This window comes from Mauremys mutica, chromosome 24 (assembly GCF_020497125.1).
Source record: "Mauremys mutica isolate MM-2020 ecotype Southern chromosome 24, ASM2049712v1, whole genome shotgun sequence".
Classification (NCBI taxonomy): Eukaryota; Metazoa; Chordata; order Testudines; family Geoemydidae; genus Mauremys; species Mauremys mutica.
Genome location: NC_059095.1, coordinates 2,111,905 through 2,138,555, shown reverse-complemented (window position 1 = coordinate 2,138,555; position 26,651 = coordinate 2,111,905). Strand labels below are relative to the sequence as shown.

The following is a 26,651-nucleotide window of genomic DNA, read 5'->3' as shown; positions in this document are numbered from 1 at the left end:
TTAACAGCTACTTGGGGGAGTTCCCACCTGACCCCTGAGGCTTTCCAAGAGCCTGATGCTGAGCATCTGCCTCTCCCATGGACCGCAGCACCACTGCCAGCTGCTGCAGCTCCCTAAACGCCCCTTTGGAGATAGACACACAGCTTTCCCTGCCTCCAGGATGTCTTGGGATGCCACAAGTAGGAGGGAAGGGAAGATTCCCCAGAATAATAGTAGTCACACCCAAAGCACTCTGATTGCAGAGGGGCCAGCCTGGATCTGAAGGTAGTAAAATGTAGTGCGCTCATGTCACAGGGACAGGGAAACGTTACATCTTACCGCAACAACGTCCGTATCCCAGTATGTGTTAACTCCTCGTATGACCCTCTGTACATGTGAGGACACACTGTGACTTGCCCATATTTCATTAAAAGCTAAAGAACTGATCAACCTGACACACTCTACACTAGCAAACATGATGTGACACCAAAAGATTGTACCTCTCTCTAACCTAGAGTGCAGCTTACGCAGCATGTAATAGTACTGCATATGTTGTATTATGATGTAACGAACTGTTCTGTTGCATCAAACGTGCAAGGGGCACAGATCAGCATGGGGGCCTTAGCTGAGATTTTTCTAATGTTTATCTATGTCTGGAGTCTTCTGTTTGTCAGGCTACACTAGGCTGCAAACATTTCTGGCTGGCATCTCCTTTGTGCCCACCTCGGCTGCGATTGCTCTGAAAGGGCCCATTGTCCCTTTCCTGGGCCTGTCCAGCGAGCAGCTATTTTCAATGGACGGTTATTCACGGTCCAGTCCTGAATGAATGTTCTCTTTGTGGAGCCGCCTGCGGCAGATGTGAAAGGGGCTTGTGTTTTCGGTGCAGCCGTTCCCCACTTGATGGGCCATGATAAATTGACTTAAAAATTGAAACAATCCAAGCAAGTGGCAGAGGAGAAGCCGGTACTGTCCCTATAAAAATAGGGGAACGTGCTGTCTGTTGGACCTAGCTAGCAGGACAAGTTTGTTTTCTCACTGGTGAGTTCCCTGGATTTTCTGTAATTGATCTGAGGGATACAAGTGTAAAATCGGAGCCATTTCAAAGCAGTGATGGCAAATGGCCTCATGCTGATCAATATTTCTTCTCCTTTTCCCTGTCAAACCCACCCCGCTCTACAATTTAACAGGTGAATTTTCCAGGTACAAAGTCCCATGGGTTTTTTCTGCTTCTTCCTTCAACCCCAGTAATAAGGATCCTGCAACTGGAACTTAGGTGATGTGTGGCTGGATGCACCAGGCACAGCAGAACCCCGTTTGCCTTCCTGTTGCTGAAGTCTAATAATACTGGGCCCTTCTCGAGCGCCTTTTCTGTGAGGTGGTTCTTGTATGTTAGAAACACGAAAGAATTAAGCCTCAGCATTCCTGTGCGTTCAGAGGTATCGTTATTTTTCGGATGGCCCTAAGGTCACAGGAGTCAAGGGCAGAACTGCGGCTCAGCTGAGTTCCTGTCCATCCGGTGTTTAAAATAAAACCCAAGCCTGGCCTGATTAACAAAGCTGTGGCTTTGCATTTGTCAGTAAAGTCAGCAGAACTGACTCCAAGGCACAGGGAGAGGGTCTGTGGCTGAGAAGGGGCCATTTGCAGATGAAGTGTTGGCTCAAATTTAATTTAACTACATCGCAGAGTTTGATCTCACTCTGAGAGACAGTCTCATGCCTGTATCCTGTGAAATCAGCTGCATGGGCAGAAACTGACTTTAAAGCTGTGTGCTGTTCGCCATGTGTAATGGCGTAGGATTGAGCCCTTAACACCCTGAAGGAGGGTGGGTGCATGTTCAGTGGAATGGCTGCTGTAGTCACAGCGGCTGCATAGGGGAGCAGCAGCGAACGTGGCATCTGTTAATCAGATACAAATTGCTGCCTAGTGAAGTGCTTTGTGCTCTCGCTCGAACGTTGCTGTTGTGTCGGATAATGGGGACAGCAGGCGCAGATCTGACTGCTCAACAAGCAGCTGTTACCTGAGAGGTGTCTGAAGGCAGCCTGGCCGCCAGATCCCAGAGCACGGGAGCCACTTCTGTTTGGGGCCAAGTTTGTGCAAAGGCAGCGCACTCATTCCATGGGCGGGAGGGGAGCCTCTCCTGTCAGGCAGCCCCATTGACTGGCCATCTGGGGTTTCGTGGGGTGTGAGCAAGTAAGTGTGAAGAATGGGGATGTGGGGGCTCAGGGTTCTACCTTCAGATTGTTCCCAGTGGAGCACGGAAACATCTGTCTCCTGAGTGGTGACTACAGATGTTGGTTTACTTTCCAATCTTGTATGTAACCTGCCACCTGGGCAGCTGGCGGGAGTGCTAAGCTGATTTGTTGTACTGGCTTTGAAATGGTGCATTTAGCAAAGGCTTTGTCAGCTTGGAAGTCAGATACAAATGTAACTTCCTCCTGCTTTAATTGTATTTCTGGCTATTCTGCACTCCGCTATGACTTGTACCAGGCCTGGTCTACACTATGCGTTTAAATCGGTTTTAGGAGGGTAAAACCGATTTAACGCCACAACCGTCCACACTAGGAGGCACCTTATATCGATTTTAATGGCTCTTTAAACCGGTTTCTGTACTCCTCCCTAACGAGAGGAGTAACGCTAGTATCGGTATTAACATATCGGATTAGCTGTAGTGTGGACGCTGATCGATGGCATTGGCCTCCGGGAGCTATCCCACAGTGCACCAGTGACCGCTCTGGACATCATTCTGAACTCGGATGCACTGGCCAGGTAGACAGGAAAAGCCCCGCGAACTTTTGAAATTCATTTCCTGCTTCCCCAGCGTGGAGATCTCATCTCATCAGCACAGGTGACCACGCACAGCTCATCAGCGTTAACAATGCAGTCTGCTGAGTATTGTAAAAGAGCCCCAGCATGGACTACACGGGAGGTACTGGATCTGATCGCTATCTGGGGAGAGGATTCAGTACTAACAGAACTGCATTCCAAAAGACAAAATGAAAAAGTATTTGAAAGAATTTCTAAGGCTATGACGGATAAAGGCCACAGCCGGGACTCAGTGCAGTGCAGAGTGAAAGTTAAGGAGCTCAGACAAGCCTACCAGAAAACCAAAGAAGCAAACGGAAGGTCAGGGGCAGGTCGAAAAACATGCCGCTTCTATGCTGAGCTGCATGCAATTTTAGGGGGCTGCGCCACAAGTACCCCACCCCTGTTCGTGGATTCCGAGGTGGGGGTTGTAATCTCTGCCATGGCTGAGGATTATGCAGACGGGGAAGAGGAAGATGAAGAAGAGGAGGAAGACCTAGCAGAGAGCACACAGCACTCCGTCAGCCCCAGCAGCCAGGAGCTTTTTATCACCCTGACGGAATTACCGTCCTCCCAGCCCTCACAAGCCACTATCCCAGACAATGACGCCATGGAAGGGACCTCTGGTGAGTGTACCTTTGCAAATATCAAACATTTTTTTTTTAAAAAGCCTTTTTTAATGATTGATTTGCCCTGAGGTCTTGGGATGCATTCGCAGACAGTATAGTTACTTAGAAAAGTTTGTTAACATGTCCAGGGATTGAGAGGAAATCCTCCAGGGACATCTCGATGAAGTGCTCCTGTAGGTACTCCAGAAGCCTTTGCAGAAGGTTTCTGGGCAAGGCAGCCTTGTTCCGCCCACCATGGTAGGACACTTTACCACGCCATGCATGTAGCAAGTAATCAGGTATCATTGCGTGGCAAAGCATAGCAGCGTATGGTCCCGGTGACTGCTGGCATTCAAGAAGCATCCGTTCTTTATCTTGTTCTGTTATCCTCAGCAAAGTGATATCGTTCAGGATAACCTGGTTAAAAATCAGGAATTTAAGTAAGGGGGGTGGCCATTTTTCTACTGGGTTCGTGGACTGCATCAGCTTAAAAAAAAACTTTCCTTCACGTAGCGAAGCGGGGGAGGGGAGGAGTGAAATGCCGATGATCTTTTCTGTGTTTGGTCACCGGCGATCTTCCCCAAGGCACCAGACACGCAGTGGGTGGGGGGGGAAGGTTGTTGATTAGCAGGGAGCTAGCGTGGTATTAGCCATGCGTTGTTGGGGGGGAAGGGTTAAATCACTACAGAAGCCGAAAGACAGTGGCTTACCATGGCCACAAGCAAGCTGAATTATGATGCCTGGACCTGCGTCTGTGAGATCTGTAACTCCAGAGCTGCAGGCCCTCACTATTAAGATGAAAAAATGTGACCTTGTAGGGAAATCACATGTGCTAGGTGGTGAATACTGCTGTTCACTGTGAAATAGTATAACCATTGTTCTGTAAAATGTATCTTTCTAAATATTTATCTCCCTCATGCAGCTGCAAATTTATCAACCATCCCTCCTCCATCCCAAAGGCTAGCACAGATAAGACGGAGGAAAAAGAAGACGCGAGATGAGATGTTCTCGGATATTATGGAAGTTACACGCAATGAAAGAGCTCATCTGAATGAGTGGAAGGACGTGGTTTCAAATTACAGGAAAGAGGCCAGTGAACGTGAGGACAGGAGGGACAACCGAGATGAGAGGTGGCGGCAGGAAGATCAGCGGTGGCGGGATGCAACTCTGGGGCTGCTGCGTGATCAAACTGACATGCTCCGGCGTCTTGTGGACCTTCAGGTACGGCAGCAGGATCACAGAGTGCCGCTGCAGCCCCTGTATAACCAGCCTTAACCCTCACCATGTTCCATATCCTCCTCACCCAGACGTGTAAGAACGCGTGGGGGGAGGCTCCGTGCACCCGCCCACTCCACCCCCGTGGACAGCCCAACCAGAAGGATGTCGTTACTGTGAATTTTTTTTAATGGCCTTCTCCATCCCTCCTATCCTCCTCCCAAACCACACCCTTACTTCTCTCCCTCTTTTTATAATGAATCAATAAAGAATTCATGCTTTTTAAATGAGAGTGACTTTATTTGCATAAGTAAGCTGTACTCGAAGGGGGAGGGTGAGTTGCTAACAGGGAATGAGTAAGTCAAGGCGGGGTGGGTGTTCATCAACAAAAACAGCAGTCACACTGTACCCTGGCCATTGATGAAGCTCGTTTTCAAAGCTTCTCTGATGCGCACCGCTTCCTGGTGTGCTCTTCTAATCTCCCTGGTGTCTGGCTGCGCGTAATCAGTGGCCAGGTGATTTGCCTCAGCCTCCCACCCCGCCATAAAGGTCTCCCCCTTACTCTCACAGAGGTTGTGGAGAATACAGCAAGCAGTAATAACATAGGGGACATTGGTTTGGCTGAGGTCTGAGCGAGTCAGTAATGTCCGCCAGCGCGCCTTTAAACGGCCAAATGCACATTCCACCACCATTCTGCACTTGCTCAGCCTGTAATTGAACAGATCCTGACCCCTGTCCAGGCTGCCTGTATATGGCTTCATGAGCCATGGCATCAAGGGGTAGGCTGGGTCCCCCAGGATAACGACAGGCATTTCAACATCCCCAACTGTTATTTTCTGGTCTGGGAAGTAATCCCCTTGCTGCAGCCGTTTAAACAGAGTAGTGCTTCTGAAGACGCGAGCGTCATGAACGCTCCCTGGCCATCCCACGTGGATGTTTGTGAAACGCCCCTTGTGATCTACCAGTGCTTGCAGCACCATTGAAAAGTACCCCTTGCGGTTTACGTACTGGGTGCCCTGGCGCTGCGGTGCCAAGATAGGGATATGGGTTCCATCTATCGCCCCCCCCCACAGTTAGGGAATCCCAGTGCAGCAAAGCCATCCACTATGGCCTGCACATTTCCCAGAGTCACAATCTTTCGTAGCAGCAGCTTAGTGATTGCTTTGGCTACTTGCATCACAGCAGCCCCCACAGTAGATTTTCCAACTCCAAATTGATTCCCGACTGACCGGTAGCTGTCTGGCATTGCAAGCTTCCACAGGGCTATCGCCACTCGCTTCTCTACTGTGAGGGCTGCTCTCATCTTGGTATTATGGCGTTTCAGGGCAGGGGCAAGCAAGTCACAAAGTTCCATGAAAGTGCCCTTACGCATGCGAAAGTTTCGCAGCCACTGGGAATCGTCCCACACCTGCAACACAATGCGGTCCCACCAGTCAGTGCTTGTTTCCCGGGCCCAAAATCGGCGTTCAATGGATAGAATCTGCCCCATTACCATCAGGATCTCCAAAGCGCAGGGGCCCGTGGTTTGAGAGAATTCTGTGTCCATGTCCTCATCACTGTCATTGCCGCGCTGCCGTATCCGCCTCCTCCTCGCATCGGATTAAAGGTCCTGGTTCAGGATATACTGCAGGAGAGTGCGCGAGGTGTTTAAAACATCCACGATTGCGGTATGGAGCTGAGCAGGGTCCATGCTTGCTGTGTTATGGCGTCTGCACAGTTCACCAAGCAAAAAAAGGCGCGAAACGGTTGTCTGCTGCTCAGGGAGGGAGCGGTGAGGCTGTACCCAGAACCACACGCGACAATGATTAATGCCCCATCAGGCACTAGGCTCTCAATCCGGAAATGCAAAGGGGCGGGGGAGGCTGCGGGAACTATGGGATAGCTACGGGATAGCTACCCACAGTGCAACGCTCCAGAAATCGACGCTAGACTCGGACCATGGACGCACACTACCGATTTAATGTGCTTAGTGTGGCCGCGCGCACTCGATTTTATAAAATCTGTTTTACAAAACCGGTTTATGCATTTCGGAATAGTCCCGTAGTGTAGACGTACCCCCAGACACTTCAGCTGTGCTGTATTTCATGTGCTTTCCAGGAAAGGTGTGGAAGGCAGAGTAAACCAACCTCATTTCTCTGCACTAAGCTGTCTACTTGGCTGTTATACCTCGTGCTAATGCACATCTTCCTTCTGCTCAGAATATTTTCTTGCTGAGATCCTTTGTGGACAGAGGAAAGCTCAGGAGAAGTCCTCCTGTTGTGTGTATTGATTCAAAAAGAATTAAATAATGTTTTGTCAAGGACTCTGCACGCTCTCCTCCACTGGCAATCTGGGCTAACCGTGTTCTGAAGGGAAAAACTGAAATCTGTCAACATGAAACCACTACGGGCTGGTCTATACTGAAAAATTAGGACAAGCCAGCTTGTCCCTTGGCGCTGTGAAGAAATCCACACCCCCGAGCCACATAGCTAAGACGATCTGGCCCTTCTGGAGACAGTGCTAGGTCAATGGAAGAATTTGTTGACGTGGTCTCCTGCCTCTCATGGGAGGTGGATTAACTACAGCGATGGGAGAACACCTCCTGGCCCAATAGGATCTACGCTGAAGTGCTGCTGTAGTGGAGAGACCCTCTGTTTCCCTCTCAGCTGTGTCTAGCTGGGAAGGGAGCATTTGGGTGAAGGATACCGTAGAGCAGTGGGTCTCAACCTTTCCAGACAACCGTACCCCTTTCAGGAGTCTGATCTCTCTTACGTACCCCAAGTTTTGCCTCCACTTAAAAACGACTTGCTTACAAAATCAGCCATAAAACTACAAATGTCACAGCGCCCTGTTACTGGCAGCGTGCTGACTTCTCCTTCCGTCTGTATGAATTTTGGTTTGTACCGACATTGCTAGAGCTCTGTAGCCTGTTGTAAAACTAAGCAAAGAGCTCGATAAGTTGATGCACCCCCTGAAAGACCCCTGTGTGCCCCTGCTGGAGAGCCGCTGCTGGCGAGGATAAAGCTGTCCTGGGGGTGACAATGGGGCCCTAGGGGTAGATTGCAGAATCTGGACCAACTCATCAAAGATGACGGGGGTTTGTTGGGTTCCCCGTTAAAAAAGGGGCCTGATTCTCACCTGGGTGAGAGTGAAATATCCAGGAAAGCTTCCCCCTGGCACTGCATTTCCTCCCCTCCTCCACTTGAAAAGGGTGGGGGGAGGAGAAAAGGAGACCCCTGCCCCAGCTTTCTCTAAGCAGCTGGGCAGCTCCATTTTGGTCCCTGGGGGCTGGGGAATTTCCCCCTTGCGATAAAAAGGCGGCTGGGGCTGGGGCTCGCCTCTCCCCGTCCCCAGGCGCGCAGGGCCTGAGCTTTGGCTCCTGGGAGGGTCGCACCGGGCGGCGGGTGGCGCATCCCCTGCTCCAGCGCGCACTGCTGCCCCCTATCTTCAGCCGCCTCCGGGAGCCTGCGCGTTGCGGGCAGCAGCTGCCAACCTCTGGCTGCCGAGCGGGCTGCAGCGCGGGCGCTCGCCGGTCCCGGAGCGATGGGCCGGGGGCGATCGCGCAGCCTGTGACCTGGGGGCCGGGATGCCGCGGCCCGAGCCCATGCCCGGCTACGGGCAGCTGCTGCAGCGCGGCTACCGGAGCCTGGCGGGGGCGGTGCGGAGCTGCACGGACTGCGGCTGGGAGCTCTCCCGGCGGACCTGGGCCGAGAACGCGTCCCTCGCCTGGAGCGAGACCCTGCTCTGCCTGCTGTGCGCCATCGGCTGGACCTGGCTGCGCAGGGCGGCCGCCGGCTGCCTCTTTCGGGTGGGTGCCCGCCGGGGGGGGGCTGCACTGCAGGGGGGCTGCATGGCATGGGGGCGGGGGGGCTGCAGGGGGGCTGCATGGCATGGGGGGCGGGGGGGTGCAGGGGGGCTGCATGGCATGGGAGGGCTGCACGGCGGAGGGGGGCTGCATTGCACGGAGGGGAGGGGGAGGGGGAGGGGGGCTGCACTAGGGCGACCAGATAGCAAGTGTGAAAAATCGGGGCACGAGTTGGGGGTAATAGGAGCCTATATAAGAAAAAGACCCAAAATCGGGACATCTGCTCACCCTAGGCTGCTCTGCGGGGGGGGGGGTATATTGCATGGGAGGCGGGGGGGTGCAGGGGGGCTGCATGGCATGGGAGGGCTGCTCTGCGGGGGGGGCGATGGGGGGTATATTGCATGGGGGCAGGGGCGGGGGAGAGAGGAGGCTGCATTGTAGGGTGGGGGGGGCTGGTCCGGGGAGTTGAGGTTGGGGAGGGCTACATTGCAAGCAGGACCTGGGTGTTGTATCTTGCTGCTACTTAACTCCCCCGCCCCCCAAGGCACGTCTGGGGTGAGGTAATGAGATTTATGTCTTGCAAGGGGGGGGCGGGCTGGGTGCAGGGCCTGGCTGGGGGGGGCGCTGGCTGCAGGGCCTAGCTTAGGGAGGGGGGCGGGCTGGCTGCAGGGCCTGGCTGGGGGGGGCGCTGGCTGCAGAGCCTAGCTTGGGGGGGCAGTGAGCTGTGCTCCTGCAGGCTGTCACTAACGTGCGGTGCTGAATGGCTCCCCCCCCCTCCCTGGGGCACACGCCTTGGTAGCGGCACTACAGGCTGCCCTAGTTCCGAGTGCTGGGCTGGCTGGAATGAGATGCTGGAGTGGCTGCCCGGGGAGGGAGAGGACGCCCGACCCCCTGGCAGAAGGGTGGCTCTGTGCTGATTGCACTGAACACATGATGTCATGAGATGAAAGCTGCCCCTTGTCCCCGAGGTGCGGGCCCTGGCCCGGGGGAGCGGCCCCTGGGTGCCTGGTGTATGTCAGAGGCTTTTGCTGTGTAGGGGGATTGACCCTACCCTTGATGGGACTTTCAAGGCAAAAGAGATGGAAGATGCTGTGTCCTGGGTCATGTGACAATCCGGAGCCGTCAGAGGCACAAACCAAACCCTTTCCTCAGCGCCGATGGTGACAAGCCAGTTTCCAGGGGCTGGGGGGAGTTTGGGAGGGAGGTGGTTCTGCCTGGAGACGTCTCGGACACATTCTGCTTCAGCGTGGGGTGGCTCCCCCTGGAGAACTTCCCGTCTCCAGAGGCGAGTTGCTGTGGGGTGACAGGCTGCAGGGAGCAGCACTTCATTCATAACCATGATCCATCCTCAGCCCAGGAGCTGCTCTGGGCTCCCATCCCCACACCTCCGTCGCACAGGGGGCCTCCCTGACGGGAAGCTCTGCCCGAGCCAGTCACTGGTGTCGTTGCTTGCTCCGTACTGAGTCACAGACCGAAGCTTGCCTGGTGCCAAGAACCAGCACAAGACCTGACGCTCTCTAAACGGGTTAGGTAGGACATCTTTAATTCCTGGGGGCTCCAGGACAATCCTGGAAGGTTGGTAACCCTACACGCAGCACCTGGATCTCTCTGGATACCCCAGTGAGTAGGGGACTGCCTGGGAGTCAGGTCTCCTGGAGTTTAATCCCAGCACTGTCACACAGTGTGATCTTGAGCAAGTCACTGAGCAGCTGTTGTCGTGCCTCAGTTTCCCCTCTGTAAACGGCGTGCCCCCTCCCCTTTGGAAAGTGCTTTGAGATCTGAGGTGAAAAGCGCAGTAGGAGTGCTGTGCGTTGCACCTCAGCTGGTGCTCCATGGGTAATTGGCAGCTCGTGCTGACAATGGGGTGTCATCCCTTGGTCACGCTTCTTGTCACCAAAGCATGAGAAGGGATGAGCAGAGAGCCAGTTCTCATGGCTACATCGGGATCGTGCTGCTTTGCCTTGAAATACTGCCACGGAGTTTGATGTGGGGCTGAGATGTGGTGCCGTGGGAGGGTCAGTTTCCCACCAGTGGGCAGGAGGGGGAGGAAACGGCTTTATAAAAACATCCCACGCCTGGGCGTGATTCACGTGCTGAGATTTAAAGGGGAAATTGGAGGGGCTGGCTCCCAGAAGAGCGTTGCCATTTTTAATGAGAATTGAGCTGCGTCTTGTGGCATATATCTGATCTGGAGGCTGTTCAGAGGAGGGGTCATGCAACAGCAGGTGAGTTGAGGCTTTCACCTCCTCTGTCACCCTCGAGACTCTTCCATCTGCTGCGTGCCGTTGGGAGTAAACTTCTATGCCAGAGACAGTCACTGCCCGGTGCAGAACCCAAGTGCAGTTGTTCCTCTTTGCCGCTTGTGTTCAGTTCCTACATCTCTGGCAATTAATCCTTTAACGTTCTCTCAGAGACTGAAAGACTCATCCCTGTGAAATCAATTAATTCTGTGTCCCCCAAGAATGCCGCCTTACTGAGCATTAGTCATTATATGTCATAGATCTTGGCACTTGGCCTGTAGCTGCTATGCACCTAAAGAGGAAGTCACGTCCTTAGCAGGAGGACAAAGATTGTGGCTTAAAATGCACCTTCATTTAGCTCTGTCTGTGGCCAGATATCTCTGAAAAAAGCTGCTTAAAGAAACACACTTCTTCCTGTGACATGTGGATCCGACTCATGCATCATCTGGAGCGCCCATTGTTTTCACTGGGCGTTTAGAGTGTGCAAGGAGTGCAGATTAAATCTAGGTTTCCAATGTCTTTAGAGGCCGCCAGGAACATAGCATTTATTCATAGGCCATGGCCTTGCTCCGTAAGATATCACAGAGATTGACTGGGAGAGAGGTACAGTGGGTGGAGGGGTGGAAGGGGGAGGGACGGCGAGTGGGCTGTGTAGGATGGGGACTAGCATGGACTTTACCTGTTGCAATTGTCAGATTTGTATCTGTATTGTACATGTGGCTTTTCCAAAGTGATCCTTGAAACCAAGATAATTATTTCGCCTGTTGCCCTCTTGGTATTCAAACTGCAATATCCATATAGGAAGGCGGGATCATTTCTGCACAGGGAAGAGGTGAACTTAGTCAGCTGAGCTCTGGTACCAGCACATGTCAGTCCAATCCCCGTGGCTAGGGAAGAAGCAGGAGAGGTGGTCTATCCCAACTTTAGTAAGGCTTTTGATACCATCTCACATGACCTTCTCTTGAGCAAATAGACAAATTTGTTATAAGGTGCATGCACAACTGGTTGGAAAACTGTACTCCGAGAGTAGTTATCTATGGCTAAAAATCAAACTGGAAGGGCCTATCAAGGGAGTCCCATAGGGATCTGTCCTGGGTCTGGTTCTGTTCAGTGTCTTCATAAATTTGGATAACAGCACAGAGAGCACACTTACACGTTTGTGGATGATGGCAAGTTGTGAAGGGTTGCAAGGACTGGATTAGAATTAAAAATGATCTGGACAACTGGAGAAATGGTCTGAAATAGAATGAAATTCAATAAGGACAAATGCAAGGTACTACACTTAGGAAGGAGTAATCAGTTTCACAAATACAAAATCGGAAATAACTGTCCAAAGAGGAGAACTGCAGAAAAGGATCTGGGAATTATAGTGGATCACAAGCTAAATATGAGTCAACAATGTAATATTGTTTCGAAAAAGCAAACATCGTTCTGAGATGTATTACCAGGAATGTTGTAAGCAAGACACAAGAAGTAATTCTTCTGTTCTACTCAGCACTGATAAGGCCTCAATGCGAGTATTGTGTCCAGTTCCGGACGCCAAGCTTCAGGAACGACATGGACAAATTAGAGAAAGTCCAGAGGAGAGCAACAAAAATGATTAAAGGGCTAGAAAGATTGAAAAAATTGAGTTTGTTCAGTCTGGAGAAGGGAAGATTGAGGGAGGCTGTGATAACAGTCTGCAAGTATGTAAAAAGTTGTTAGCAAGAGGAGGGTGATAAATTGTTCTCGATAGCCTCTGAGGACAGGACAAGAAGCAATGGCCTTAAATTGCAGCAAGGGAGGTTTAGGTTGGACATTAGGAAAAACTTCCTCACTGTCAGGGTGGTTAAACACTGGAACAAATGAGCTCGGGGGGTTGTGGAATCTCCATGATTAGGCAACCCCTGTCCGGGGCGGTCTAGGTAACACTTAGTCCTGCCTCAGCCCTCTCGAGGGCCCTTCTAGCCCGACGTTCCTATGACTGATCGGTTCGGGAGGGGTCGGCCTGCGAGGCGCCCATGAGAAGGCGGGAGAGGAAATTTATTTCTTGTCTGGTGTGGGGTTTCTGTAGCCACCTGCCTCTCTAGGAAATGGAAGGAATCTTTGTCCTCCCGTAGTGGCAGTGGCAGGGCCTGGCTGCTGAGCGTTCAAACCTGAGAGTCTCCTGGATGTGTCTGACCACAAGCAGGGCTTGTGAGATGGCCAGGCCAGGCCTCCTCTCTGCCCCCTCCCGCATACAGTCTCTTTGGTGGCCCTCGCTCAGCTGGTCTGTGGAAGGCTGCTGTCCCTGGTGAGGAGCAAGCACTCCGGAGGGAGCAGCTGCTGCCGAGGAGCTGGAGGAGTTGAGCAAAGCATCAGCCTGTGCTGCACTGAGTGACAATTTAATAGCCCAATGGGAAGCCAGGGCTGTGTCCGTCATGGGGTTCTCTGTACCCAGCACAGGACAAGGGCACCTGACACGGTGCCTGATAGCCCATCAGGCCTGTACTAGCTGCGGCTCTTTCAAGCAGGCCCAGGGGCTGGCACTGAAGTTACATGAATGTAACCGAGGGCAGAACTGGGCACGATCCAGGTCGAGGGAGGGAGGGCAGGTCTAGATGGACACTGAGCTCGCACCAATAAACTCTTTTCTGGCTGCTTTTGGCAGATGCTGTTGGCTTTGTGGCCAGTCGTGCGCCGGGTGCTGGTACCAGGGTGACATAGAAAGAAGGAGCCCTCGAGTGGTTGTGTTTTTTTTTTTTAATGAAAAACCCCCCCACTGGTGAAGGTGGAAAACTAGCTGCTGTGCTCCAAAATCCCAGGAACAGCCTATGAGAGAACTGGTCCAAGCTAAAAGTAGTAGGTATCTGGGGCACGTTACCAGAGAAAGAGTGTGAAAATCCCAGTCTGGAGAGAAAGCTTGAAGATGAGATTGAGAGACTCTCACATTCTGGTGCTAGGACCAGTGCAGTACCTAGATCAGTGGTTCTCAAACTTTTGTGCTGGTGACCCCTTTCACACAGCAAGCCTCTGAGTGCGACCCCCCCTTATCAATTAAAAACACTTGTTTATATATTTAACACCATTATAAATGCTGGAGGCAAAGTGGGGTTTGGGGCGGAAGCTGACAGCTCACGACCCCCCTGTAATAACCTCGTGACCCCCTGAGGGGTCCCGACCCCCAGTTTGAGAACCCCTGACCTAGATAGACCCGTGGAAAGGGTGGACCCGCACGCTCTCCTTCTGTTCCCACTCTCTTTCAGGTGGCACGGAGCTGCCGTCTCTCAGATGAGATAGAAAACCTAGGTTCCAACCACTTAGGGCTATTAAAGGCCCCGTGGTATTTTTCACAAGAATGAGAAGTGTTGATCCCTGGGTGCTGGCCACAATCCCACATGAATACCTGACCCTGCCTCGCCCACTGCAGCTTGTGAAGTTTGTCAGATATTCTCCGTTGCCTGTCCTAAACTGCTGCCTGGCATTTCTCTGCAGCTGCTACACACCTTCCACCTCGTGGCCAGACACAGCTGGTTGATCCCCGGGTGGTTCTCAATTTGCAGAGTGCTGCAACATGAAAATCTCCTTTGGTGCCGTGAATGGATGCTGGCCACCTAGGCTGGGGTGCAGCATTCACTTCTTCACGCTCCCCGCTCTGCTGGCTTTTCTAGTGAAGTGTTTTGTGCCTCGAAGAGCCAGATTCTCCCCAGGACCCAAAACATTCACCGGAGTGAGTTCCCAGGCCTGCTTTCCTCCTGGCTACGGTGAATGCCTCGGGAGTAGCAGGGCCGCTCACAGCAAACCAGCAGGCCGACCCTCCAGTAAGAATTGCCTTGGGAGCCAGGAGCAGCCTGGAGTGCTTCCTTCCTGCAGTGCCAGTGAGTGTGACCTGCGCCTCGTCCCTCTCGGGGTGCAGAGAGTAGCTCTCCTGTGACCTGAGAGTGGTGCCCTCTCACCCATGTGTCCTGGCCGCCGTTGGCAGGCCCGTGACGCCACAAGGAGAAAGCCACAATGGGCCGCTTCTTGTGGAAGAGAATGAAGCCATTTTCCTTGGGTTCCAGGCCGGGGGCTGGGTTTCACGTGCTGTGTGTCAGCGTTCAGGAGCTGAACCGCGCTGCTCAGGAGGCTAATCAGCCCCCACAGGGCTCAAGAGGCAGCTATGCCTGGGCTCCCGAGGGTGCCCACTCCAAAGGCTGGTCTCTACTGGGTGCAGGCGCTCGAGCGAAGAGGAAATGGCTTTTAATGATTTATGGGAACTGTCGTGATATTTCTCACTGCATTTTCCAAAGCCTTCGCAGCACCCTGAGGGGGCAGGTGAACGGTATCCCTGTTTTCCAGGTGGGAAACCGAGGCACAGAGCAGCTCAGTGACTTGCCTAAGCCCATAGATAGGGTTGGTGTTGAGTAGGAGGACAGTGTTGGGGGTCCCCAGGCCTGTGCTCAGACCACACCCCTCCCTAGATGGTTAGCGATAGCCTTAGATAGCGGGCGGCTGGTTCTACAGGCATTATTCTTGGTTCTGCAGGCTTTGGGGACCCGTTTCTCTGGGTAAAAGGGGGAGCAGTCGTGTTTCATTTTCATTCCACTGAGCCCGGGTGACCTGCACCAGATGAGTAGAGAGGAAACCATTCCAGTGTGCCGCAGAATTCCAACCGTGGTCCTGCGGCATGTCCCCCACAATCCTACGAGAGAGGATCCCAGGGGCAGTGGAGCTTGGGGGGTGCCCAGGCAGGGGCATTGGAGCTTGGGATTGAGGGGCAGCAGTGGGGAGGACCAGGCCTGAAAGCAATGAGGGGGCTGTGATATTGCTGTGTGTGGGAGCCAAAGCCCTGGCTTCCAATGGAAACCTGTTACTCTAGTTACTGATCAGTATCTCCTACCGTGGGCAAAGCAAAATCCATCGCAAGCTGCCAGCTCTCAGGACCTGAGGGCACTGCGGCCAGCCACTCCCTCTGGAGACCTCTTTGGGCACGGCTGGGACTCCGGTGATTCTCCTTCATTAGCAAGCCTCGATTCATAACCCATTGCTGCACACGGGGCTGGGGGGACTTGCGGGCTGCCTCTTTCTACGTTTCTTCCATGGCGGATTTGAAGGGATACAGTCAAATTCCATCCTTCTAGCACTGGAGATGTCCCGATTTTATAGGGACAGTCCTGATTTTTGGGGCTTTTTCTTATATAGGCTCCTATTACCCCCCTGACACCCATCCCGATTTTTCACACTTGCTGTCTGGTCACCCGAAGTCTTGATCAGTTTCATGTTTCTGTTTGTTTTCACTTTCTGGTTCCCGGGGTTGCTGGGTTGTCTAGGCTTGGTACTGCACAGAGTATGGAGTAAGGGTGTTCCTGGAGCCAGGAGCCTGCACGGGGGGAAATGCTGGAGAAGACAGTTTATACCCACCCGGCCCGGCCCTGGTTTCCATTTGGAGGGGGAGCAATGGGGAGGTTCCCAAGCCATAATCTTGCATCCAGCTTCACCACAGCACTGGCCCTTTAAATGCAGCCACATTACATCACTCACCAGAACCTGGGGCTCTTTCAGCCAGAGCCAGCAATGCATTGTTCCTGCTGCAGCACCGGTTGCTCCTAGCAACACGGGCATCGCTCTGTCATTGCTATGGCAACAGCAGCTGGCTGACAGCAAAGACGGTGCCCCCCACCCCCGCATGCGCCCCACCCCAGAATGAAGAGGAGACATAATTGGTGCCCGCCTGGCGTGGCAGTGGGAGCAGGGCTCCTGTTTAATCATTCATGGGATGGCAGGCTGCGTGCAGGACCTGCTGATGCACATCTGCGTGGGTGGCCTCAGCGTGCTCGTCTGGGCTGTGGGCTGCCCCAGTGACCAGCTCCCCCGGGTGGATTATTCAGAGGCAGTAATTTTCCCCTCCTTCTCCTGGCCTCCTCCAGCCCTTCTGTCTAGGCTCTCCCTGTTCTGCTGTCTCCCACCCTCATTCTGCTCCGCGTCGCACCCCCAAAGCCAGCTGCTGCCTGAGATTTCCCAGAGGGCTCTGTCGAGAGGGGAGAGGCAGCATGGGCAGGTCTCGGTCTGGGGTGCTCAGTTCGGGGTCAGAGTTAGCCATGCAGAAAGCCTGGGAGTCTTCACTGGAAGGAGAAGGGAGAGGAACAGCATCTGTAGGGGCTTGCTCCTGCTGGGGAGGGTGGATTTCCTCCTTGGCTGTAGGTGGCGATTCCACCCTCCCCTCCCTGATATGGCGACAGCCTCCTCCTGCTGAGATCTCAGAGCCAGTTCTCCCTCTGCCTACTTACCCGGCTCCACAGTGTCTGAACGCCTCAGCCTTGGATGGGTTTGTCTGCAGTCCCCCTGGGAGGTAGGACAGCGCCACTGTCCACTTGTACCGATAGGGGAAACTGAGGCAAGGAGAGACAAGGTCACGCCATCTCCTGAACCACTGCCAGGATGATCAGTGGGCCAGCCAGGCTCTCGGGTTCTCTGCCCAGGAGCCCCTGCTCCATTAGCACATGGGGCCTGCTCGGGAGCAGCTCGGGAGCTGAGCTGTCTCCAAATGGGGCTTATTCGAGCTCCTTTCTGGGCTGCATTTTATAGAGCCACAAATAATTCCTGGCTTCCAGGGGCCTGTGCATTCTTCACCCTCCCTTAGTGCAGCCTCTCTCCCTGCTGCAGTGTGGGGCTTTGAATGGGGCGGCCCTGCCCCACATGCAGGATCTGGGGGTGGGCAGTGGCTGATGGAGGCACAGACGGCATGGCTGGGGGGGGGGCGGGATCTTGCCAGTTTCAGGGCATTCTCTGGACTTGGGTGCTGCAAAACTGGTGCTTCCCCCCTGGGAGCAACTGGTGCTGTGAACTCGTCAGCCGTTCATAGCCAGGCAGGATGGGGCCGCCTTTGGAAGGGAGCCTTTTGCATGAATCTCGCTCCCCCATCATGCACAGAGGCGCTATGGCTCGGCCAGCCACCTCCACCGAACAGCTGGGGTCTTAATATAGCCTTCAAGGAGCCAATGGGAGCCAAGCAGCCGGCTCTGGAAATTGCTGATCCGGGGAAGGGTTTGGTTACTTTGCAGGCATTTTATTTTCCTCTGGAGCTCATCCGGTGTTTCTCCGGCACGCTCAGCACAGCATGGGGCCATGGTGCTTATCCACGTGTCGGGGAGTAACCGAGCCAGACACCCACTAGCTGTCCGCTCCCCCAGCACTCACTGCCCCAGACACGCCACTTCTCGCAGGAGTGACGGTGTCTGCGACTCCGGGATTTTCCATTTGGCCCAAGCCCCTCTCAGATGGGAAGGTTCTTTGGGGGGGAGGGGGCACACGCTGGCAGAAGCCCAATCACAGGGCACTCAGGTCACGTTACAGCCTCACCCCGGGGGTTTCTTAGTGCAGACAGGACTCTGGATTTATTCATTTTGAATTCCCTCCCTGCTCCTCGGGGAGTGACCCTGATGGGCATGTGGAGACCACGTGCCTTTGGCGTTTGCTTTCTCCACTGCTCAGTGTTGACAGCAGCTGCCGCTGTGGCCGAGTGTGAGCCGGATGGAAACCTGAGCTTGCTTTTCTCCGGCTCTGGCTGCCTGCCGGGGCTCCCCTCCCACCTCCCTCACCCTCCTGGAGCAGTGGAAGGAGCCTGAAAAGTTTGGGTGGGTTAAGTCAGGTTCTGGTCCCTGTTTTCACTCCCTTCTGGTGGAGAGCAGGGGTGGGAAGATTCTTTACAAATGTTCTTCCCGCCTGTTTGTGGCCAGTGAAGTTCCAGGACGGTGAAGTCTGGTTTGGTGGGGAGGCCTCCTGGTGGTGTCGCACCGTCACTGCGGCTGCAGGGGGCATGACTATTGCACAAAGACGTCCTTTCGCCCACATGTTCATTAGGCATCTGAGTTAAGGACACCACAGGGTTTGGGGGCAGTCTAGCTGAGATTCCCATCTCCAGTCCGTGGTTGTGTCCCTCTCCTGTGAGCTGTTAGTGTCGCTGGTTCCCGCTGTGCCCAGGGAGAACCCCAGACTGAGCTCAGCGGCACAGGGCATCTCAGTGCAAGTCTGGATCTGTCCTGTGGCCGGTGTTCAGGGGGGATGAGGTCCAGCCAAGGAGCTGCCCTCAAGGACTTTTTGCTGAGTTATAAACATGTGGCAGCCCAGCCCCTTGTGCTCTGGGCGTGGGGACCTCTGGAGCCAGGTCTGTGTGTGCAGAGGGCTGCGGGGAGCTGCCGTGAATCTCCCGGAGCTGCGTCCTTGTTATGAGGCACCATCCGGGGGTGCTGCTGTCCTCCTCCCTGAGCCCTGCACCATGTCCCCTCTCTCCCGGCAGCCGTTCGGGGAGTGGTGTAACCTGCAGCCAAAGGATGCTGCCAAGATGCCCGAGAGCGCCTGGAAGCTGCTGTTCTACACACTGTCCTGGTCATACGGCACCTACCTGCTCTTCTTCACCGAGTACCCCTTCTTCCACGACCCGCCCTCCGTCTTCTACGGTACGTCCGCGCCACGGGGAAGAAGCTCAGATGCTAATGCCCAGAAGGCAGGGCTGGCGTCCCTGGCCGCGGTTTGCCAGCAGCTGGGAATGGGCCACAGGGGATGGATCACTTGGTGATTCCCTGTTCTGTTAATTCCTTCTGGGGTGCCTGGCATTGGTCACTGTCGGCAGACAGGACACTGGCTAGATGGACCTTTGGTCTGACCCAGCCTGGCCACTGTCAGCAGACAGGATACTGGGCCAGATGGACCTTTGGTCTGACCCAGCCTGGCCGTTCTTATGTTCTCAAGGGATCCGCGTCTTCAAGGGGCAAAGGGGCTGATGTCAAGGGGGAATCCATAGCTTAAGCTCCCCAAATCACCTACCTTGTGCTGCCAATGACATGTGAGCTCAGGAACTGTCCGTGAGTGGGTGGGGCCCTGCTCCCCTGGGCAGTGCTCCGGCATGCTGGGCTGGCTGCGGGGGAGGTGTCCATGCAGGGCTCATGCAGGGATCTCTGTGCTGCTCCTAGGTTGGGAGAAGGGTATGGATGTACCCACCGACATTGGCATCGCCTACTTGCTGCAGGGCAGCTTCTACGGGCACTCCATCTATGCCACCGTGTACATGGACGCCTGGCGCAGGGACTCCATCGTCATGCTCATCCACCACGTGGTGACACTGACGCTCATCGTCTTCTCCTACGCGTTCAGGTGAGCCCCTCCCCGGCCCGTCCGTCCACATCCCACTGCCCTCTGCACAGGGCACGTTCGGAGCTGGGGGGCCCCAGCGCTGGGCAGCCACTGGGAAATGCAGCAGCCGTTCCACACCCAGCTATGGGTCGCACTGCCTCTGGGCCCCATCAGAGGGACTCGGCGCTTGTCCCTTTCTCTGAGCTGCTCCAATCGGCCCCATGATGCGACCCCCAATCAGGGGCGGCTCTAGCAATTTCGCTGCCCCAAGCACAGTGGCATGCCACGGGAGGCGCTCTGCCGGATCTGGTCCCGCAGCTCCGGTGGACCTCCCGCAGGCGTGCCTGCGGATGCTCCACCGGAGCCGTGGAACCAGCGGACCCTCCGCAAACACGCCTGCGGGAGGCCCACCGGAGCTGCCTGCCGCCCCCCCGGCGACCGGCAGAGCGCCCCCGCGGCATGCCGCCCCAAGTACACGCTTGGCGTGCTGGGGTCTGGAGCCGGCCCTGCCCCCAACCCCGCTCTAATATGGTCCACCCAGTGCCAGGCCATCCAGCACTGTCGGTCTGCACCGCATGGAGCCTGTGGCTCCGATTCAGCCTGGCCTGGGCACAGAGCCCACCGCCTCCCCCCGGCCTGATGGGCGCAGCCCTGCTCACAAACGCACCCGCCGCCCCTTCTCCTCGTAGGTTCCACAACGTGGGGATTCTCGTGCTCTTCCTGCACGACATCAGCGACGTGCAGCTGGAGTTCACCAAGCTCAACGTCTACTTCAAACACCGGGGCGGGATCTATCACCGGCTCAACGACGTCATCGCCGACCTTGGCTGCCTCACCTTCAGCATCAGCTGGTGAGCTCCGGCCCCTGCCCCGCTCCACCCCCCGGCGCCGCCAGGCCCCAGTGGTTCGTCTGGGGGACACGGCCATGCTGTGAGCTGGCTGGGCTGCGGGGTCCCTCCTGCTGCCTGCTGGGCTGGGAATCCTGCCTGTGTGAGGTCCCGGTGGGTGGCCACGGAGATGCTGATGGCGTCAGGCACACAGAGCGTGGCCACACCCGGGCAGGCGGCCGGAGGAGCTGGGGCCAGGCCCCTTCACAGTCCAGCTCTGGCAGCGAGAGCGGCTCGGATTCAAGGCGGGGAAGAGAGGGAGACAGGGTCATGCTCCCGTCACAGCCCCTCTTGGGCCACAGCCAGACAGCATGAAACCCTTGGTTGGAAGCCAGGGACCAGCTCCTGGCTCAAGTACTTCACCCCAGCACCTCCTCCCCGGCCTCTTTCTCCCCCTGCCCCCTGGCACGGCCGTGCGGGGGCAGAAGGGGCGGGACCCACTGGACTCAGACCCAAGGAGCCGGGGGGCAGGCGCAGATGTGCCATTGATGGGCTTGGAGCAGCAGTTTGTAGAACTTCCCTCTGTCCCAGGACAGTCTCTCTACTGTCATCCCGGGACGCTTGGGCCCAGCGTAACCCCCCTTAGCAGCCAGCCTCAGGGTCTGGCCGCGTCCTGAAAATCCAGCTCTCCTGCCGCAGACAGCCAGACATGGGGGAAGGGGCTAGACCAGGCTGCCTGGAAATGCTGGGGGGGGGGGGGGGGTAGGTGATGCTCATCCCCGGGCACCTCTCTGGGGGGGGGGGGCTCCCCTCAATGCCACTCAACCCACCCCCCACCCTCTGTGTCCGTCCTGGCAGGTTCTGGTTCCGCCTCTACTGGTTCCCCCTCAAAGTGCTCTATGCCACCTGCCACAGCAGCCTGCAGTCTGTGCCCAACATCCCCTTCTACTTCTTCTTCAACGCCCTGCTCTTCGCCCTCACCCTCATGAACCTCTACTGGTTCCTGGTGAGTAGGGGCAGCTCGGCCCCACGGACCCTGCCGCTGGGGGGGGGGGAGACACGGCTGGGGGTTGTGGGGGGGAGGGGGCGCTCTCCTGCTGGGGACGGAGAGTGAGCGCTAAGGGCCCAGCCCCGGGGCATTTCCTGGGGCTCCAGGACGGATGGGAACTGCGGAGCGAGAGGCTGTCAGTCAGTGCGGGGGAGGGGCAGCCATCTCCCAAAGGGGTCGCATCAGCCAGGCGTCCCCAGAGCCCGCAAGGCAGAGCTGGGGCTGGCGGGGGGAGAATCAGGCCTGGGCAGGAGGCTGTGCTGCTCCGTCCAGTCCTTGCTGCGTGGCTGCTGCCTGCTTCCCTCCAGCCTCCCTATGGGCCGAGGGTCCCACAGCCCCTCCCAGCCGCTGGGGAATTGGGGACGGAGCTGGGGGACGTCCCGGGGTGGAATCCCCCTGTGCAGCTGCAGCTCGTGCAGTCAGGTGGCCTCTAGGCTGGATCCTGCCTTCGCTAAGCTCTGAGCTGCCCCCCACTCGCCGGGACTGGCAGGTGTCATGACTAAGGCCATGGTTTTGTCCTGGACAGGTCCCGGGCAGGAAGCCATGACCTGACAAAATGGGGAGGAAGGCGGGTCCTGCTCACTGCATGCAGCGGCAGGGACCTGCAGCCGCTGCACCCCTGCCAATGGCTGGGAGGGCCCCTTGACCCCTGGGCTGGGATTTGCGGGGCTCCAGTGTCACAGAGGTCTCTGGGAGTTACGGATTCTGTGACTTCCGCAGGCGCCGTGACCTGCCGGTAGCCTTAGTCATGACCCCGGCCCAGCGGGTCCCAGGCCTTGTGGGGGCGGGGCGGGGCAGGGCAGTGGGGAAGGGGTGTGGAGTCCAGGGGAATAGAAATCTCCTGCCCTTGTGCTGGGCAAGTAGATTTGGGGGTGGGGCTGCAGCAGAGGCATGATGGGTAATTTGTACGTGGGGAGCTCTTCAACCCAGCTCGCTTTGTTTGGAGCTGCACCCCCCCACCCCCCCCCGCACACCTATTATCTTGTGTGTGTATGGGGGGAGGGGGGAGTCCATTACCTGGCCCCGGTCTCAGTGGTGGATCTCCAGCACGGGCGTGGGAGGGGTCTTTCTGGGCTCCCTTCATCTGCTGCTGGAATCTCCTTACATGCCCCCCAGGATCCTGCTGCCCCCTTGGGGCGAGGCAGCTCTGCTGCTCCCACGCCGCGCCAGGCACCCGGCTCCCAGCCTGGCGTGCGCCTTCCAGGAGCCCAGCAGCCCAGGGAGGCGCTGCTCTCAGACCAGCCTCCCCGGACTAGCGGGGTGGCCCCAGGGCAGACGTTAGCCCTAGTTAGTGGGTGAGTGTGTTTGGCCGTGGGGGGGAGGGGTGCTGAGCAGGCACCGTGGCCAGCGGGGTCATTCCCTGGTTCCTCTCCCCCCAGTACATCGTCCTGTTTGTGGCCAAGGTGCTGACGGGGCAGATGCAGGAGGTGAACGACGTGCGTGAATACGACGTGGAGGAGAGCAAGAAAACCACAGGGCCCCGGAAAGCGGGCGAACTCCAGCTCCCCAAGTCCTGGAAAGAAGGGTGAGCAGGGGGCAGGCCCAGCCCCCCAGTGGGGAGAGGGGGCAGGGACACAGCCATAAAGGAGGCTGGGAATGCTGCAGGTGGGCGAGGGAAATGTTCGCTGTGGATAACCCCCTCTCAGGTCCCGGAGTCCTGGGAACAACAGGGCCTGTAAGAGAAGACAGGGGGTCAGTGACGGGGCCACAGGGGGGTGAGTCTGTGCCAAGTGACAGCACAGGGGCTGGATCCCTGGCTACAGGCCCTAAACTGGTTTCTGGTGGGGTCAGGAAGGAATCATCCATCTGCCTGTCTGTCTGTCCATCCCTCTGTCCCTTCCCATACACCTCTCTCCATCCCTCCTGCCTGGCCCTGCTGCATTGTCAGGGGGTTCCCCTTGCACCTGGCATTGGGGAACAGGCTGAGAGTCTCGTCCAGTCTGGCAGGAGGTGGCATGTCGGACGTGCTGGCCCGATGTGCTGACCCCGACCTGGGTCGTGCTCAAACCCGCTGCATGCGCCCATCACATGGGATCGAGGCCAGGTCTACGGGGAATGGAGGGACGTGTGGGTCTGAGCTGAGGGGTGACCCCGGAGAGGGGCAAGTGATGGCCAGGGGGAGGGGCTGGTCCAAATACGAGGCGTCATTTTCTGCTGTGGTCTCTTTCACAGGAACCACCTGAAGAACGGGCTGATAAAAGACAAACGGTTATAATGGAACCGCTGGGCAGCCTCTGGGGACTGACCTGGGGCCCTCCATGAACCCAGTGAAGGAGAGAGCCCTGCGGAGAAGGAGTGCAAGACCCCAACCCCCCCACCCCCAAAACCCTGCCTGGAGCTGGGGAGCAGCTGGCAGCCGACAGAAACAGTCCACTCGGCTCGGCTCAGCTCTGGCTTCACTTGATCCTGATGTGGCTTCTGGAGCCTGTTTGCGCTGGGCACCCTGCAGGCTGTTGGATGGGTTGGCTGAGATGGGGGGGAGGGTTTCCTAGCAGGGTCCAGGTCAGACATGGAACTTGCTTTCGGTTACCTGGGATCCCCCGTGCCAACCCCACCCCTTCGCCATCCTCCCTCTGTCATTTCCCCAGACCTGGCAAGTTGTGGGATCCCAGGCGGCGCTTGTCTCTGGAGCACTGACTGACGCCGTGGCGCTGGGGAGGGGCTCGAAGCAGGGAGGCAAACGCCCCTGCCCCTTCGGCACCAGTGTCCCAAGCGTGGGGGCCCAGAGCCAGCTCTGCGGTAACGTGCAAACAGGGAATGGTGACATACCACTAGGCAGAAGAGTTGTGCTGCTATGTGCCCTGCTGGCCAGTAGGGGTCAGTGTACTACAGGGAGCTGCTGTACGTGCATCCAGGGGTTACCTGCCTGGAACCCCCTGGGCCAGCACCTAGAGGATTCTCCCCGCAGCCTCCTGAGGCTGAGCCTCGGGCCTGCCCTCCTGCCCCCAGTCCCTTAGGAGGCCAGTGCCTGGATCAGCGCGAGAGGGGACAGCGGCTCCCTCTAGGGCTCCTGCCTTGATGACTCCACTGGCCTGAGAAACCGGCTCTGGCTTAAAGGACTCACTGAAGTCCGGAGTGACTCGGGTTGAGTTCTGAGCTTTGCATTTCCTGCAGGCTGGGCTGGGCTGGGCTGCAGCTGTTTCCGCTCAGTGGGGAAGAAACCCTGTGGACGTTTGCACCCATCCCACCCCCGGAGCTGGACTCACCCCACTGCAATACTACTGCAGTGTCGGCTGCCGCCTGCTCCTCTCCAAGGGCCCTAACGCCAAGCCAGGGGGACAACAGGCCACTGAAGGGAATTGCAGCCGGCCTGCAGAGGGTTAAGCCAAACGGGCAGGGGGTGAGGGGCTGGTTGTTGTTTCTGGTCCTTGCTTAGATGCAGACCCCAGATAGTGCTGCATATGCCACAAAGAGCCTCCCTGGAAAACATCAGCGACTGGGCGGTAACATGAAAACATGAGCCAGGTTGTTAGAAATCCCCCAGTTCTGGCTGGTCCCCCGAAGTAGCGAGGACAGGAAATTAAACATCCCACCCACTGGCTGCTTTTGTTCCCTGACTTTCAAACGGGGTTTTGTGTGGGGGTCAGTGGGGAAACAAATCCTACAGGATCCTGCTCTCATAATGTGTGGTGTAAATCAGCCGTGACTCCACAGAGGTCAGGGGACGGTGGCTAACGTGCAGGCGTGTGGTACATTTGGTAACTTGGCGTTTAATGGTGGCTTGTGCTTTAAAACCAGCTGGCTGCTCTCGTGCCAGGGAGCCGCTGCAGCTGTGCTAGCAGCGAGGGGAGGCAGGGTTGAATACTGACGAGTGGCTGGGGCAGGCCCGGGCAGCGTGAGGCGAGTGCTGCAGGGTTCTCCGGCAGGTTTCCTAGGGATTCGTGTCCTGCTCTGGACAGACGCGTTGAAGAGTCAGGACAGAGGCAGCTGCAGCAGGACCACTTGGGTGCTGGTTAACTGGCCTGAAGCCCTTCGGGATCGACAGGCCAAGCCACCCTGGCCCGGTGCTGTGTGTTGTCAGTAACACCTGTGCAAAAGTGGCTGCTGGCTCAGAACGCTCCCTTTCTGCCGCCCGCGTGCCCACTGCGCAGGGGTGAGTGACACCCGAGGGACCGGGCAGGGCAAGGCCAGGATGGGGTGTTGAGTCTGCAGCCCACTTGAATGTTTAGTCAGTTTAAACAACAGCCTCCACTAATGCAGGGGCAGCCAAAGCGCAGCCTGGGAATGGCAGCCCCCAGCTTGCCGTGCTCCATCTCTGAGCGGCCAGGCCCCTGGGCTCGTGGAACCCAGCAAGCGATGGGCTGCCCCCTGCGCTGTGCGCTGCAGTTGGAAATGGCAGAGGCGGTTGGAAATGGCAGCTGGATGGTTTATTTTCCTTTTATAATTTAATTCCCCTGCTCCACTGATTGGCCTCCAATGCACAGGGGGCTGCTTCCCAGGGTGCTCCGGGCGGGGCTGGCACAGGATGAGCAGGTTTTATGATAGGTGCCTGGTAGGGCTTTCGCTCGGCAGGGAACCAGTTGACAAGGTTGTTGTGGAAGTTAGCAGCCCATCAGGCTGGATGGCAGGGCTGGGGGAGCGTCAGACGGTCAGGAGGTGGCCGCTGGGGGGGGGAGGGGATGTGGGCCCCTGATCCCTGCAGGATTGTGGATCTCAAGGCAGGAAACTTCACACGTCTCCTTCCCCAGGGCGCCAGGCCGACACCTGGCCAGGCCGGGTGGGAGGCGGATGGCCCCACGCCTGTCCCCAGGCAGGGTTTGCTGCTGGGCCCTGCGAAGAGGAGCTGGGGTGGGGGCTGTGTGTGCTGATGCGCAGGAAGGGCCAGGCTGGAAGCCCCCGGTGCAGCCCGCCTGGCCTGGGCCCAGCTCCGGCCCAGCCAGGGTCTGAGCATGGCCCCTGTGAGCACCTGGCCGGCTCGTTCCCGGGCAGCCCCTCGCGCTCTCTGGCCGCGGGCACAGGGCCCCCCCATCCCCGCCGGTTCACAGGCCCGGGCCGCTCGGTGGGCTCCCGCCAGCACAGGGCCTTGAGGTGGCTGCACGCTGCAGCCTGAGCTGCAAAACCCCTCCCCCCAGCCCCCGCCTA

The 26,651-nt window shown here is 56.8% G+C and overlaps 1 protein-coding gene across 4 annotated transcripts; it reads left to right on the top strand.

The window, feature by feature from the left end:
• Positions 1-46: 46 nt before the first annotated feature.
• CERS1 (ceramide synthase 1) lies at positions 47-25,723 on the top strand. Of its 4 annotated transcripts, none has more exons than XM_044998445.1 (7): positions 47-1,017; positions 18,862-19,021; positions 19,535-19,715; positions 20,384-20,545; positions 21,380-21,527; positions 22,949-23,094; positions 23,742-25,722. In XM_044998445.1, the coding sequence occupies exons 2-7, from the start codon at positions 18,907-18,909 to the stop codon at positions 23,782-23,784; spliced, it is 795 nt and encodes a 264-aa protein (XP_044854380.1). In that variant the 5' UTR covers positions 47-1,017; positions 18,862-18,906; the 3' UTR covers positions 23,785-25,722. The 4 variants fall into 4 exon arrangements, with proteins under 4 accessions (XP_044854380.1, XP_044854376.1, XP_044854379.1 ...); XM_044998441.1 differs by lacking the exon at positions 47-1,017 and adding an exon at positions 8,070-8,391 and having other exon boundaries at positions 23,742-25,723; XM_044998444.1 differs by lacking the exon at positions 47-1,017 and adding an exon at positions 9,984-10,613.
• Positions 25,724-26,651: the final 928 nt, after the last annotated feature.

Bases quoted from the DNA above. Each gene is read 5' to 3' on its own strand.
- CERS1 (XM_044998441.1), top strand. From the start codon at position 8,170: ATGCCGCGGCCCGAGCCCATGCCCGGCTACGGGCAGCTGCTGCAGCGC. The intron at 8,392-18,861 runs GTGGGTGCCCGC...CTCTCCCGGCAG, and splicing joins CCGCCGGCTGCCTCTTTCGG to CCGTTCGGGGAGTGGTGTAA. The intron at 21,528-22,948 runs GTGAGTAGGGGC...CTCTCCCCCCAG, and splicing joins TGAACCTCTACTGGTTCCTG to TACATCGTCCTGTTTGTGGC.